General features: G+C 39.9%; 1 protein-coding gene across 2 annotated transcripts in view; it reads right to left on the bottom strand.

The window, feature by feature from the left end:
- Window positions 1-10,389, bottom strand: part of LOC149953473 (cyclic nucleotide-gated channel alpha-3-like) — a 210,126-nt gene extending 199,737 nt beyond the window's left edge. Inside the window, exons 1-2 of one of the 2 annotated variants that reach the window (XM_090168840.1) lie at window positions 9,996-10,389; window positions 7,678-8,674 (exon numbers count right to left, since the gene is read on the bottom strand). In XM_090168840.1, the coding sequence (XP_090024966.1) occupies window positions 7,678-8,674; window positions 9,996-10,322 (1,324 nt within the window). In that variant the 5' untranslated portion in view covers window positions 10,323-10,389. Of the gene's footprint in view, window positions 1-7,677; window positions 8,675-8,943; window positions 9,081-9,995 lie in introns of those variants that run through there. The other variant, XM_090168839.1, reaches the window with a different exon arrangement.
- Between the last annotated feature and the right edge of the window lie 5,668 nt (window positions 10,390-16,057).

Genomic DNA, 16,057 nt, shown 5'->3' with positions numbered 1-16,057 from the left:
AGTGATTTTGTCGTGTAAGCAGTTTTAAAGAACTACCCTTTTCGTAATATTAAAAGTAGCGAAATTAATAAGGTAGAGTAAACTGTACATTAAAAGTATCTGTAAAGGTGCTAAAAAAGTCAGATGGTTAGGTCACGACCCTAATCTGCAGCTGCTAATCCCCAAAATCAATTCTCTAAAAAACACTGATAACGGAAAAGAGCATCGTTACGAAAAGTAATGATTTATAAAAGAAAGTCATCAACGGAACATTAATGATCAAAATGACCACTGATAATTTTAGGTACACTTAAAAACGATTTTAAAATACCGCAAATAAAACATCGATAAAATATACAATCAGGGACGTCGCAGTAAAATATATTTTTTCGTCATGTCCATGACCCCGGTCATAAGAACCATCTGGGGTTCTTATGAAGCGAAAAAAGATGAGTGCCATATTCATTTCTACAATGAAAGCGACAAGAGAGGAGCACCTTTTTTGTGTCTCCAATGAAAGCGTAAAGAGAAGAGCACCTTTTTTGTGTCTCCAATGAAAGTGTAAAGAGAAGAGCACCTTTTTTGTGTCTCCAATGAAAGTGTAAAGAGAAGAGCACCTTTTTTGTGTCTCCAATGAAAGCGTAAAGAGAGGAGCACTTTTTTGTGTCTACAATGAAAGCGTAAAGAGAAGAGCACCTTTTTTGTGTCTCCAATGAAAGTGTAAAGAGAAGAGCACCTTTTTTGTGTCTCCAATGAAAGCGTAAAGAGAGGAGCACTTTTTTGTGTCTCCAATGAAAGCGTAAAGAGAAGAGCACCTTTTTTGTGTCTCCAATGAAAGTGTAAAGAGAAGAGCACCTTTTTTGTGTCTCCAATGAAAGTGTAAAGAGAAGAGCACCTTTTTTGTGTCTCCAATGAAAGCGTAAAGAGAGGAGCACTTTTTTGTGTCTACAATGAAAGCGTAAAGAGAGGAGCACTTTTTTGTGTCTCCAATGAAAGCGTAAAGAGAAGAGCACCTTTTTTGTGTCTCCAATGAAAGCGTAAAGAGAAGAGCACCTTTTTTGTGTCTCCAATGAAAGTGTAAAGAGAAGAGCACCTTTTTTGTGTCTCCAATGAAAGCGTAAAGAGAGGAGCACTTTTTTGTGTCTCCAATGAAAGCGTAAAGAGAAGAGCACCTTTTTTGTGTCTCCAATGAAAGTGTAAAGAGAAGAGCACCTTTTTTGTGTCTCCAATGAAAGCGTAAAGAGAGGAGCACTTTTTTGTGTCTACAATGAAAGCGTAAAGAGAAGAGCACCTTTTTTGTGTCTCCAATGAAAGTGTAAAGAGAAGAGCACCTTTTTTGTGTCTCCAATGAAAGCGTAAAGAGAGGAGCACTTTTTTGTGTCTCCAATGAAAGCGTAAAGAGAAGAGCACCTTTTTTGTGTCTCCAATGAAAGTGTAAAGAGAAGAGCACCTTTTTTGTGTCTCCAATGAAAGTGTAAAGAGAAGAGCACCTTTTTTGTGTCTCCAATGAAAGCGTAAAGAGAGGAGCACTTTTTTGTGTCTACAATGAAAGCGTAAAGAGAGGAGCACTTTTTTGTGTCTCCAATGAAAGCGTAAAGAGAGGAGCACTTTTTTGTGTCTCCAATGAAAGCGTAAAGAGAGGAGCACCTTTTTTGTGTCTCCAATGAAAGCGTAAAGAGAAGAGCACCTTTTTTGTGTCTCCAATGAAAGTGTAAAGAGAAGAGCACCTTTTTTGTGTCTCCAATGAAAGCGTAAAGAGAGGAGCACTTTTTTGTGTCTACAATGAAAGCGTAAAGAGAAGAGCACCTTTTTTGTGTCTCCAATGAAAGTGTAAAGAGAAGAGCACCTTTTTTTGTGTCTCCAATGAATGTGTAAAGAGAAGAGCACCTTTTTTGTGTCTCCAATGAAAGCGACAAGAGAGGAGCACCTTTTTTGTGTCTCCAATGAAAGCGTAAAGAGAAGAGCACCTTTTTTGTGTCTCCAATGAAAGCGTAAAGAGAAGAGCACCTTTTTTGTGTCTCCAATGAAAGTGTAAAGAGAAGAGCACCTTTTTTGTGTCTCCAATGAAAGTGTAAAGAGAAGAGCACCTTTTTTGTGTCTCCAATGAAAGTGTAAAGAGAAGAGCACCTTTTTTGTGTCTCCAATGAAAGCGTAAAGAGAGGAGCACTTTTTTGTGTCTACAATGAAAGCGTAAAGAGAAGAGCACCTTTTTTGTGTCTCCAATGAAAGTGTAAAGAGAAGAGCACCTTTTTTGTGTCTCCAATGAAAGCGTAAAGAGAGGAGCACTTTTTTGTGTCTCCAATGAAAGCGTAAAGAGAAGAGCACCTTTTTTGTGTCTCCAATGAAAGCGTAAAGAGAGGAGCACTTTTTTGTGTCTACAATGAAAGCGTAAAGAGAGGAGCACTTTTTTGTGTCTCCAATGAAAGCGTAAAGAGAGGAGCACTTTTTTGTGTCTCCAATGAAAGCGTAAAGAGAAGAGCACCTTTTTTGTGTCTCCAATGAAAGTGTAAAGAGAAGAGCACCTTTTTTGTGTCTCCAATGAAAGCGTAAAGAGAGGAGCACTTTTTTGTGTCTACAATGAAAGCGTAAAGAGAGGAGCACTTTTTTGTGTCTCCAATGAAAGCGTAAAGAGAGGAGCACTTTTTTGTGTCTCCAATGAAAGCGTAAAGAGAGGAGCACCTTTTTTGTGTCTCCAATGAAAGCGTAAAGAGAAGAGCACCTTTTTTGTGTCTCCAATGAAAGTGTAAAGAGAAGAGCACCTTTTTTGTGTCTCCAATGAAAGCGTAAAGAGAGGAGCACTTTTTTGTGTCTACAATGAAAGCGTAAAGAGAAGAGCACCTTTTTTGTGTCTCCAATGAAAGTGTAAAGAGAAGAGCACCTTTTTTTGTGTCTCCAATGAATGTGTAAAGAGAAGAGCACCTTTTTTGTGTCTCCAATGAAAGCGACAAGAGAGGAGCACCTTTTTTGTGTCTCCAATGAAAGCGTAAAGAGAAGAGCACCTTTTTTGTGTCTCCAATGAAAGCGTAAAGAGAAGAGCACCTTTTTTGTGTCTCCAATGAAAGCGTAAAGAGAGGAGCACTTTTTTGTGTCTACAATGAAAGCGTAAAGAGAAGAGCACCTTTTTTGTGTCTCCAATGAAAGTGTAAAGAGAAGAGCACCTTTTTTGTGTCTCCAATGAAAGTGTAAAGAGAAGAGCACCTTTTTTGTGTCTCCAATGAAAGCGACAAGAGAGGAGCACCTTTTTTGTGTCTCCAATGAAAGCGTAAAGAGAAGAGCACCTTTTTTGTGTCTCCAATGAAAGCGTAAAGAGAAGAGCACCTTTTTTGTGTCTCCAATGAAAGCGTAAAGAGAAGAGCACCTTTTTTGTGTCTCCAATGAAAGTGTAAAGAGAAGAGCACCTTTTTTGTGTCTCCAATGAATGTGTAAAGAGAAGAGCACCTTTTTTGTGTCTCCAATGAAAGCGACAAGAGAGGAGCACCTTTTTTGTGTCTCCAATGAAAGCGTAAAGAGAAGAGCACCTTTTTTGTGTCTCCAATGAAAGTGTAAAGAGAAGAGCACCTTTTTTGTGTCTCCAATGAATGTGTAAAGAGAAGAGCACCTTTTTTGTGTCTCCAATGAAAGCGACAAGAGAGGAGCACCTTTTTTGTGTCTCCAATGAAAGCGTAAAGAGAAGAGCACCTTTTTTGTGTCTCCAATGAAAGCGTAAAGAGAAGAGCACCTTTTTTGTGTCTCCAATGAAAGCGTAAAGAGAGGAGCACTTTTTTGTGTCTCCAATGAAAGCGTAAAGAGAGGAGCACTTTTTTGTGTCTCCAATGAAAGCGTAAAGAGAGGAGCACCTTTTTTGTGTCTCCAATGAAAGCGTAAAGAGAAGAGCACCTTTTTTGTGTCTCCAATGAAAGTGTAAAGAGAAGAGCACCTTTTTTGTGTCTCCAATGAAAGCGTAAAGAGAGGAGCACTTTTTTGTGTCTACAATGAAAGCGTAAAGAGAAGAGCACCTTTTTTGTGTCTCCAATGAAAGTGTAAAGAGAAGAGCACCTTTTTTTGTGTCTCCAATGAATGTGTAAAGAGAAGAGCACCTTTTTTGTGTCTCCAATGAAAGCGACAAGAGAGGAGCACCTTTTTTGTGTCTCCAATGAAAGCGTAAAGAGAAGAGCACCTTTTTTGTGTCTCCAATGAAAGCGTAAAGAGAAGAGCACCTTTTTTGTGTCTCCAATGAAAGTGTAAAGAGAAGAGCACCTTTTTTGTGTCTCCAATGAAAGTGTAAAGAGAAGAGCACCTTTTTTGTGTCTCCAATGAAAGTGTAAAGAGAAGAGCACCTTTTTTGTGTCTCCAATGAAAGCGTAAAGAGAGGAGCACTTTTTTGTGTCTACAATGAAAGCGTAAAGAGAAGAGCACCTTTTTTGTGTCTCCAATGAAAGTGTAAAGAGAAGAGCACCTTTTTTGTGTCTCCAATGAAAGCGTAAAGAGAGGAGCACTTTTTTGTGTCTCCAATGAAAGCGTAAAGAGAAGAGCACCTTTTTTGTGTCTCCAATGAAAGCGTAAAGAGAGGAGCACTTTTTTGTGTCTACAATGAAAGCGTAAAGAGAGGAGCACTTTTTTGTGTCTCCAATGAAAGCGTAAAGAGAGGAGCACTTTTTTGTGTCTCCAATGAAAGCGTAAAGAGAAGAGCACCTTTTTTGTGTCTCCAATGAAAGTGTAAAGAGAAGAGCACCTTTTTTGTGTCTCCAATGAAAGCGTAAAGAGAGGAGCACTTTTTTGTGTCTACAATGAAAGCGTAAAGAGAGGAGCACTTTTTTGTGTCTCCAATGAAAGCGTAAAGAGAGGAGCACTTTTTTGTGTCTCCAATGAAAGCGTAAAGAGAGGAGCACCTTTTTTGTGTCTCCAATGAAAGCGTAAAGAGAAGAGCACCTTTTTTGTGTCTCCAATGAAAGTGTAAAGAGAAGAGCACCTTTTTTGTGTCTCCAATGAAAGCGTAAAGAGAGGAGCACTTTTTTGTGTCTACAATGAAAGCGTAAAGAGAAGAGCACCTTTTTTGTGTCTCCAATGAAAGTGTAAAGAGAAGAGCACCTTTTTTTGTGTCTCCAATGAATGTGTAAAGAGAAGAGCACCTTTTTTGTGTCTCCAATGAAAGCGACAAGAGAGGAGCACCTTTTTTGTGTCTCCAATGAAAGCGTAAAGAGAAGAGCACCTTTTTTGTGTCTCCAATGAAAGCGTAAAGAGAAGAGCACCTTTTTTGTGTCTCCAATGAAAGTGTAAAGAGAAGAGCACCTTTTTTGTGTCTCCAATGAAAGTGTAAAGAGAAGAGCACCTTTTTTGTGTCTCCAATGAAAGTGTAAAGAGAAGAGCACCTTTTTTGTGTCTCCAATGAAAGCGTAAAGAGAGGAGCACTTTTTTGTGTCTACAATGAAAGCGTAAAGAGAAGAGCACCTTTTTTGTGTCTCCAATGAATGTGTAAAGAGAAGAGCACCTTTTTTGTGTCTCCAATGAAAGCGTAAAGAGAGGAGCACCTTTTTTGTGTCTCCAATGAAAGCGTAAAGAGAAGAGCACCTTTTTTGTGTCTCCAATGAAAGTGTAAAGAGAAGAGCACCTTTTTTGTGTCTCCAATGAAAGCGTAAAGAGAGGAGCACTTTTTTGTGTCTACAATGAAAGCGTAAAGAGAAGAGCACCTTTTTTGTGTCTCCAATGAAAGTGTAAAGAGAAGAGCACCTTTTTTGTGTCTCCAATGAAAGCGTAAAGAGAGGAGCACTTTTTTGTGTCTACAATGAAAGCGTAAAGAGAAGAGCACCTTTTTTGTGTCTCCAATGAAAGTGTAAAGAGAAGAGCACCTTTTTTGTGTCTCCAATGAAAGCGTAAAGAGAGGAGCACTTTTTTGTGTCTCCAATGAAAGCGTAAAGAGAAGAGCACCTTTTTTGTGTCTCCAATGAAAGCGTAAAGAGAAGAGCACCTTTTTTGTGTCTCCAATGAAAGCGTAAAGAGAGGAGCACCTTTTTTGTGTCTCCAATGAAAGTGTAAAGAGAAGAGCACCTTTTTTGTGTCTCCAATGAAAGCGTAAAGAGAGGAGCACTTTTTTGTGTCTACAATGAAAGCGTAAAGAGAAGAGCACCTTTTTTGTGTCTCCAATGAAAGTGTAAAGAGAAGAGCACCTTTTTTGTGTCTCCAATGAAAGCGTAAAGAGAGGAGCACTTTTTTGTGTCTACAATGAAAGCGTAAAGAGAAGAGCACCTTTTTTGTGTCTCCAATGAAAGTGTAAAGAGAAGAGCACCTTTTTTGTGTCTCCAATGAAAGCGTAAAGAGAGGAGCACTTTTTTGTGTCTCCAATGAAAGCGTAAAGAGAAGAGCACCTTTTTTGTGTCTCCAATGAAAGTGTAAAGAGAAGAGCACCTTTTTTTGTGTCTTCAATGAAAGTGAAAAGAAAGGAGCACTTTTTTGTGTCTCCAATGAAAGCGTAAAGAGAGGAGCACTTTTTTGTGTCTACAATGAAAGCGTAAAGAGAAGAGCACCTTTTTTGTGTCTCCAATGAAAGTGTAAAGAGAAGAGCACCTTTTTTGTGTCTCCAATGAAAGTGTAAAGAGAAGAGCACCTTTTTTGTGTCTCCAATGAAAGCGTAAAGAGAGGAGCACTTTTTTGTGTCTACAATGAAAGCGTAAAGAGAAGAGCACCTTTTTTGTGTCTCCAATGAAAGTGTAAAGAGAAGAGCACCTTTTTTGTGTCTCCAATGAAAGCGTAAAGAGAGGAGCACTTTTTTGTGTCTCCAATGAAAGCGTAAAGAGAAGAGCACCTTTTTTGTGTCTCCAATGAAAGTGTAAAGAGAAGAGCACCTTTTTTTGTGTCTTCAATGAAAGTGAAAAGAAAGGAGCACTTTTTTGTGTCTCCAATGAAAGCGTAAAGAGAGGAGCACTTTTTTGTGTCTACAATGAAAGCGTAAAAAGAGGAGCACCTTTTCTGTGTCTCCAATGAAAGCGTAAAGAGAGGAGCTCTTTTTTTGTCTACAATGAAAGCGTAAAGAGAGGAGCACCTTTTCTGTGTCTCGAATGAAAGCGTAAAGAGAGGAGCTCTTTTTTTGTCTATAATGAAAGCGTAAAGAGAGGAGCACCTTTTCTGTGTCTCCATTGAAAGCGAAAAGAGATATGAGGACCACCTTTTTGTGTCTCCAATGAAAGTAGCGAGAGAAGAGCGCCATGTTGATTTCTCGAATGAAAGCGACAAGAGAAGAGCGCCATGTTGATTTCACCAATGAAAGCGAAAAGATTGGAGCGCCATCTTCATTTATCCAATGAAAGCGAAAAGATTGGAGCGCCATATTCATTTATCCAATGCAAGTGAAAAGTTAGGAGTGCCATTTTAATATCTCGAATGAAAGCGAAAAGAGTGTCGTTGAGTGGGCGCGGAAAACGATTTCCATTCTTTTAAAAACCAAAATTAAATCATTTAAATAAAATTAGAAAAGAGTAAAGTAAAAAATTATTTTTTATGCCCTTTCCATTTGGCGCAAATTTCAATTAGTGAAAAACGAAGATCCTGTTAAAAATCGGGTAAACAATGAAATAGCCCCAATATAAAGAGGTGGATGACACTTGTTAATTGAAAGTAGTTAGAAAAACCCCACAAAGCGCATTAACACGAAATAAAACTATCTAGGCCAAGTATGACCCGGGGAGAGGTGCAATTAGTATCAAAAGTCAATAAAAAGCGGGTTACCTTGAAACTCTTTCCGAGCGGCGCTGACATTGGTAACGATGTTAGCGACGTATCCCAGGACGCTGGCGAAGAGGAATAATCCGAAAATAAGCTCCACAGTCAGGAACAAGTACTCGCCCTTGATGCGGGGGCGAGGCAAGTCGCCGATGGTCGTCAAGGCTAAGGTACTCCAATAGAACGCGTGCAAGTATTCACACACCACATCCGAGCACTTCTCGTCCCTGGGGTTGAACCAATCCTTGGAGCCGAAGCCGCCGTTCTTCGAGATGATGTGGTAGAGGCAGGCGTTCCAGTGGAAGATCACCAGCAAATAGTGAATCAAGGTCACCGTGCGAAAGACGTTCGGGTAGTTCGTGTGGCGCTCCGTCCGGTCCAGGAAGGCCCAGAAGCGGTAGATCTTGACCAGGCGGAAACAGCGCAGGATGGAGTTGAAGCCGATGGACAAGTACAGGACGTCCAGCGGCAGAAGACACAGGCAATCGATATAGAACATGGTGGAGTTCATGTAGTGCTGCCTCAATTTGATGGAGTCCGTCTGGAGGACGCCCTCTTCCAAGTAGCCCGTCCGGAAATGGAAGCCCACGTCCAACACGTACACCAAGTCCGCCAAGTAGTCGAAGGCGAACCAGCCCAGGATGGTCTCGGGGCTGATTTCTTGGAACGAAAAGCGGTACACGGTGACCCAGAAATTGTACAGAAAGGCCACGCTGACCACCATCGACCAGTAGTAGCACAAGCGGCCGGAAGGGTCGAAGACGAAGGTCCATTTGCAACCGGTCTTGTCGCTGGCCGACGTGGAAGTCTCCCATTTCTCGAACTCCTTCTTGATCTCTTTGCGTCGAAGTTCGCGGGTCTTGCGCGAGATCTCCATGTCCGAGCCGACGTGGGCGCGATTGATGAAGGCCATCGACTCGCGGGACCGCCGCTTGTGGTCGCCGCCGCCATGGATCCGACTGCTCACCGACTCCAGCAACGACTGACGAGACGCTGACTTTATCTGGGACACGTGCGAGAGAAAAATAGAAAGAGAGGACGGAGATCAGTATAGCCAAGAAGCCCCGGCCACAAAGTTAAGGACTAGTTAGAAAAATAAACCTTATAAGCTTCAGTATGAAAAGGAGAGGGCTGAAACAGGGCGGGTCCCCCTTATTCTCCACCCCCCTACTCGCCCCCCCCTTTGCCTGACCATCCTTCTAACTCCTTTTCCCCTTTCTCCGTCCCTAACCTTCAGATTAGCTAACCCTCGGACCGATCCCGACTCAATACCTTTTTTAGCTCTTCATTTGGAAAATGTTTCCCGCGTGTATTCGCCGCGCGTTCGACGAAAATAATAGCGGGCAAGGCTTACCGAACCAAGAAATTGCGTGTCCCTGAGAAGCGGGTCCAGGGATTGCTTAAGAATTCCGTAGTCGTAATGGTAATTTAGGGCCGACACAATCGACACTGGGCCCGGAATTTTATTCCGACTAATAGCCCCCCCCCCCCGAAAAATAAGAACCAAGCAGCACTCTGGCTAAAACATCAAACGAAAATATAAAAAAAAAATATTTTTAAATTAGAGTTTTTATACAAATAATTAGTCTAGTTTCGGTGGATAGCAAATTTTTTTTAAATTTAATTAGGGTATAATATAATAATTTGTTTAGTTGGAACTTATTTATAATTTTAATGCAAATAATTAGTCGAATTTCAATGGAAATAAATTCATTTTTAGTTTACTTAGAGTATATAAGAATTCGTTTCGTTAAGTAGAAAATAAAATTATTGTTAGTTTAAAAAGAGTGAATAAAAGGTTTTTGATTCAATGGTAAATAAATTTCTCGAGTATTAAAAGTTAAGAAAAGGATTTTTTTACGCTGTGTGCAAAAAAAGTGTTGAAATCAGAACCATTTTCCGTAATGTAAAACTACTTCGTGGTGGGTTTTCGTTCGCTATAGCGCGTGTGCATTTTGGGCGGTAGCAGATGACAAGACACCAGGAAGTAGCAGACGACCAGGAAGTAAAGCTTCGATGGAAAGATGGCTCTGATGTCAAATGGAAGTCCGTAAATACTTCCCTTAAAGACACTACCCACGCATCAATCCTACATTTATTTGCACAAGGTTACCAGGGCAACCCGCGAAAGAGTAAATGACGTCACGATCCTCCACGCGGGCTTTAAGGGCGTAAAAACAAACAGTACTGGGAAGGGGGGGGTGTTAGCGGCGGTCTTAAATCTTTATCAGCGTCGACGGCAATAATGGTGCGGTAATTAAACTTAATGGGAGGTTATCCAAAGCGGTCGGGGAAGATAAGAGGGTTACATTTACCGTATCTACTTTAAGGTTTTCGTTGGATTTGGCCGCGTAGAGAGGCGACGACGTGTGGATGCGGGCGCTACTGACGCTGCGACGGTCGCTGACCATCCCGAGTCGCGACCTTTCACCCCCGGTGGTCGTGATGATCCCGGGCACCACTCGCGGCCCGTTGGCGGTCAACGACCCGCTGCCGTACTTGACCGCTTCGGGGGCCGCGTTGCTGACCACCGCGATTTCGTCCAAGTCATCGTCGAGTTGCGATTCTTGTTTGGAGCAGGGCGTGTATTTCACTATCTTTCCCGAGTCGCGGCCGGGTCGTAGGCTCGCCGAGAGCGATATCTTCTTCATTCCGCTATCGAATATCACCACGCCTAATTGAAATTAAAACCTACCGAACTAAACTCCGAACACTACCCTTTTCTCCATAATTAATTAAACCGTTAAATTAAAATAACGACCAAAAACAAAATATTGTTTAAATAAAACTATTTATAAAAAGCTAAGAATAAATTAAAATTAATTTAATATAATAAAATAAATTAAAAATCGTCAACACGTGAGACCTTATTTTCCGAATCACTACATTTTCTTTTTCATTTAAGTTCAAATCGATTTAAAAGATTATAATTTGGAAAGGAAAATAAATATCTTCGTCTGGTTTCGGTTGTTTTGGCTTTTTCGTGGATCTTTTTTCTAAGAGTACTGGAAGAACGTTGTCGGTGGTATCGCGTCCAAGCCGGTTTGGCCGTCCACTCGCTGAAGACGAGCCGAATCAAACCGTCGTTGTTCGATCAGAAGCGGCCGGTAGAATCGCAATAGCGAGTCCGACTCGGAATCCTCGAAGGCTAGAACACCGCGATCCTCGAACGGGAACGCCGGTCCAATCCGCGGACACATATTGTCGAATTATTTCGTTGATTTTACGACAACCAGAGCGACCGCTTATTTGAAAAACTTCCACAGGCGCGGTTCAGGTTTTTGGGAGACGAAATTCACCGCGAATTTACCAAACAACGACGCCGAACTTTGAAGAGATAAAGCTATAGAGAGCTGGTTTTTTTTCTTCCTCTCAAAACGGCGGAAAGCGTTCGATTTGGAATATATCGATATATTTATTAAACGCGGGGTATCCGTCGCGACATAACGCTAAGCCTAACCGTCGGGAGATTGAGCCCGATAACGGAGACGCTGTTCGGAAGGAGGCAAACAGAAAGAAGCGGTTTCTCGTGCGCGACTACAACACTCGGATGGAGGCAGCGGCCCCGACGACTCCGCTGATCCATGGATGCTGCGCTGCCGCTCTCGCTCTCTCGGCTGGGAAGAGCAACGCGGCGGGGTCACTCGCCCAGGCGGAGGAGAATCGACGGAACGGGAAGGGGGGGTATTACGAGGGGGGAATACACTCTTTGATGTAGGATGAGGATGCTTCGGAGCGATAGACGCCTACGGCTCGCGCGATAAATTAAAAATATTGGATGCTGATTTTTACATTAATAAGGAAATATATTATCAACAAGTTTTTTTTACTAATTACGGAAGAACTATGTAGATCACGCGCCTAGTTTTTTTAGCCGACAGTGGAGACACGAGGCGGGAGAACTTGAAACAGCTTTCAAATTTAAATGAAAATTAAATAACCCCCAAATAACTTTATTTAAATACGAAAATATATTTAGCTTAGGAATAAAAAAAACGAATATTCAAATTTAATTTAAATAAAATATACCCAGATATTTTAATGGCATTCGAAAGTCAATAAGTCAATTTCGATTTTGTTATTAGAAAACTAAATTTAATTAAGGTCTAGTCACGAACTAGAAACTAAGTGTACTTTCTGAGTTATGTTAACGATTAAACTACACGTAGCTACTCGAAATCCCATTGGCTAATATAAAGAGCCACTTGTTCATCTTTTGAAAACTAGAGGGACGCTTTACTGGTCTGGGTCCGATGGCCCGAAGACCAACCGATCGAATGGGGGTCCAACGGAACGAAGTCCATCCAATCGAAGGAAAGCACTAACCGACCGAAAATTAAAAAATTCCTTTTTTATGAGTTAATTGTAGAAGGTTTCAACGGACCGAAATATATATTTTTAAAAAGCTGAAAAAAAAGTTACTATAATTGAAACCAGGTGGATTATGTTGGCATTATCTATTAAAAATAAATATCAAAACAAGAACATGCAAAGCAGACCACCTTGAAAGGGCAAAAAATATACACCCCACAAGAAATTGAATGCGCGCGCGTTTTTGTTTTTCACTCGAAAGACTTTCCTTTCGAATAGTAATTAAGAATAGTTATTTAATGCAATAATTTTGCTTTGGGCCCATTCGACCGAAATCCAATTCGTTGGAAAACGATTTAACGATCGAAAATACCCCAATTGTGCGGTTTACAGCCCAATTTTGCACCTTTATATATTTTTTTTAGTACATCGAATTAAGATTTTTATAGATATATATAAGTCACGGACGTATCCAACGGTGCCTACGAGCCTTCGGCGCGCGTATATAACCTAACCTAACCTAACCTAACCTAACCTAATCCGAACTAATCTAATCTAAAACGTTTTTCGCGTACCCTGCTATATCTCGGGGCAGAAGTAAAAACAAAACAGTAAACTTGAACAGTAAAAAAGTTATTTTAATTTTTATTTAACGATATACAACTTTTCGGTCCGTTGAAACCTTTTCCCTTTTGTTGCTATAAAAAACGTATGTTAAATTTCGGTCGGTTGGTCCTTTTTTTTCGGGCCGTGAGTTTTCGATCCGTTGGACCCCTTCGATCGGTTGGTCTTCGGCCCATCGGACCTACCCCGCTTTACTTTCGGTTTTTTTACAGGGTAGGCGTGGCCTAATTCTGCAGAGCTGCTTGAGGTATATTAGCCACTTTAAAGTACTAGCGTCATTAGTATTCAATCTCCTAAAAATGACTTAAATTGATAAACATAATAAAATATTCATAGTTCTTAGAAACGAAAATACATCACTTCTCCAAGCACGGGCCAGATGGCGTTATTCTTCCTCTCCACTTGTCTCTGCGTAATGTATTTCTAAAGCCGTCCGTTATCCATCTCTGGCACTAGGGGTAGGGACGTCAAGAGAAAATATTTTGGTGGGTGTTATTTTAAGTAGTTGTGGGTCGATTAGTTATCTAATGGTTACAAATTATATATTATTTTATAGAGAAAATACTCTTCTATAAGAAAAGCTTTAGAAATTTCATTAATTTTTGCATAGTTTTCTTAGAAAATACCTCTTCTACTACAAAATACGTTCATTGATATTAATAAAGGCATATAATATTAATACTTTCATTTAGTTACGTAATCAAAAGCATATATATTTTAAGTAATTGATTTAATTATTTTTAACTAAGCCTTGGTCAATATTTTATCCTTTCACACGCACACGGACAAACTTGGCTATGCGATTTGTAAATAGACTGCAGCGACACCAAGAGTGTAGGAAATGATTTAAAATAAGCCGTGATTTCTCGATTTCCTAAAATTGAGGCTTCTTTTTTATATTCTTAGTCCTTGGGAAATATTATTTTTTAAAAATGGTATTTCGAATTAAAAGGGTCGTTGGAATAGAATTTTTCGGGAATATTTTAAAGCACGCATTTCTAAAATAGTAAAATATTGAGTTAAAAAGAGGTAGGAGATATTACGACGATCAAAAATAGGCACTACACCCGAAAATAAATTCCAAATTTTTAAGCAAAAGAGGAAACGTAGAAATTAATATTTCGGAATTAACGATTTAAAAATAAAAGAATTTTCGGGGAACGTTTCGAAGGACTTCTGCTGCCGTAAATTTGTCCAGATTTAGAAGGTAATTTAGGCAGGCCTACGAGGGAAGATTTATTAATAACCCAAAATGAAAACTGTATAATAGAATCACGTCCTGATTGGGCGGACTACAGGGGCAAATAAAATGTTACAAATTTGTTTCAAAATGTTCGTTTCCTCTAGCCCTTCCCACTTCCACCGAAATTAGGGGCTATATATAGAGAAAATAAACCACTCTATCATTTCCATACTATCTTCAACACTTTTTACCAATTTGTTTTTAAATAGGTCATTCCAATATCACGAATTTATCACTCAAAGCACTCAAAGGTCACTGCGTTTATTACTTCACCTACGGATATCAATTGTAAAACTTTGCCTAGAGATATTTACTTATTTTTAATCCATATTTTCTGATGTGATAGTTTTAACAAGTTTAATACTTACAAGGAGACATCCCGAAGTGTAACCCACCGATTTTGTTCAAACTCGGGGGATTGGTAGACCTTCATGTATCATGAAAAATACTAAAGGGAATTTATTCAATGGTATCTCATTGGTTCCCTAAAACTGACGTCTTCAACAGCATCGTGATCGTGCTAACAATACAGGGTGTTAACTAAAAAACGATACAAGGATGTACTTTCGCTAGGAATTTGAAATTTTCAGGACACAGAACGTGCAAGGGGTCACTTGAAAACAGAAATTTCCATGACCTTGAACCATGTCTTCAAGGTCATTTAAAATTTATCTAGAGAACCATTGGAGATACAAAGTTGGTTTCAGTTGGAAAAGTGTTCCCCTTCATATTTTAGGTGTAAATAACTTTGATCCTTCCTTTACAGGAACGTCGTGATTAAAATAATGTACTAGAGCCGAGGTTGAAGGGCTAATAACTCGAATAATACTCATGCTGGAGTATCGAAATTTGCTAGACATACTCATCCGGTAGGGCGTCTTAAGAAATTTCTAACTTGGAAGACCTTTAACTCATGGTTCAAGGTCATTCAAAATTGATTTTGATAACCAATGGATTTAAAGAAATGGTTCCAATTTGAAAGGTTTTCGTCATGGTATTTTGCATCAGGTTACAGACATTTAGACTTAAAATTTCAATTTACACACTTTTTAAATTAAAAGTATAAGCTGAATACTTCTCTAATAAGTTTTATATTATTTACTTAAGTTACCACTTTTAGCGCTTTTAATTTGTTCTATAAGTTTAAAAATTATGAAACGAATATTTTATAATATACAGTTAAATACTTGAGCGAGCTAATTTCCCCCTGCCCCTCGGGGACCAGTGGTAGCGGATGGAGATCTTTTTGGGCCAAGGCACAATTATGTTACAAGGCCCGTTATTTAAAAATGCTCTTTACATTATTTAATTTTTGGTGCTATGCAATTTTCGATGCCCTAGGCTGTATTTTCGTCTGGAAAGACAATAAACTGGAAATTTTAAAAAATTTAGAAGAACCAAAATTTCAATTATTAATTTTTAATTTTTATTATCCTTTATTAGTAACAAGTTGGAAAACCAAAATGGTACCTCTTCTCGTACGGATGCGAGTTCATAAAGCGGCAAATTTAAGTACACGCATCGTCTACTAGATTCGGTTTATTGTGAGCTTTTTCGAAAACATCTGCTATAGAACTGGGCTCGATCCCGTGCGGCACGAATATATTCCACACAAGATTAAGTTTTTCCCCCTCTTTTATTAAATTCGTTCTTAAGCCTATAAATGTCTAAGTATCGGCACTGGCTTGGTTGTAAAACACTGCCCTATCAATCTACAGACCCGGTTGCGATTCTCGGCCGATCCATTGCCATTTTATCTAGAAAATGTAAATTCCTTTTTCGATTATATTACACGCGCTCCTATTCCTGAAATTATTATAAATTTATTATTTTCCATTCAAGATTAATAAGACGTATACCGTAAACAATTGGTGGAATCGCTGCCATTTGGATGTTGAAACGTTTTTAGTCCGTCTTTAACGTAAAAAACACAACACAAACAGCCCCAACACAATTCGAATACATTCAAGGCCACTGCAATACCACTTCTCGTATATCAGGTCACGTAATTGGCCAACTGCGAACCCCGTGCTAACACTTTGCCCCTGGTGTCAAACTGCGAACCCCGTGCTAACACTTTACCCCGGGTGGACAACTGCGAACCCCGTGCTAACACTCTGCCCCGGGTGACCAACTGCAAACCCGTGCTAACACTTTGCTCCGAGTGGCCAACTGCAAACCCCGCGCTAACACTTAGCCCCGAGTGGC

Source organism: Leiobunum rupestre, chromosome 3 (genome assembly GCF_980474605.1).
Source record: "Leiobunum rupestre chromosome 3, qqLeiRupe1.1.hap1, whole genome shotgun sequence".
Taxonomy (NCBI): domain Eukaryota; kingdom Metazoa; phylum Arthropoda; class Arachnida; order Opiliones; family Sclerosomatidae; genus Leiobunum; species Leiobunum rupestre.
Note: the sequence above shows the minus strand (reverse complement) of the source record. Positions and strands in the feature narration are given on the sequence as shown.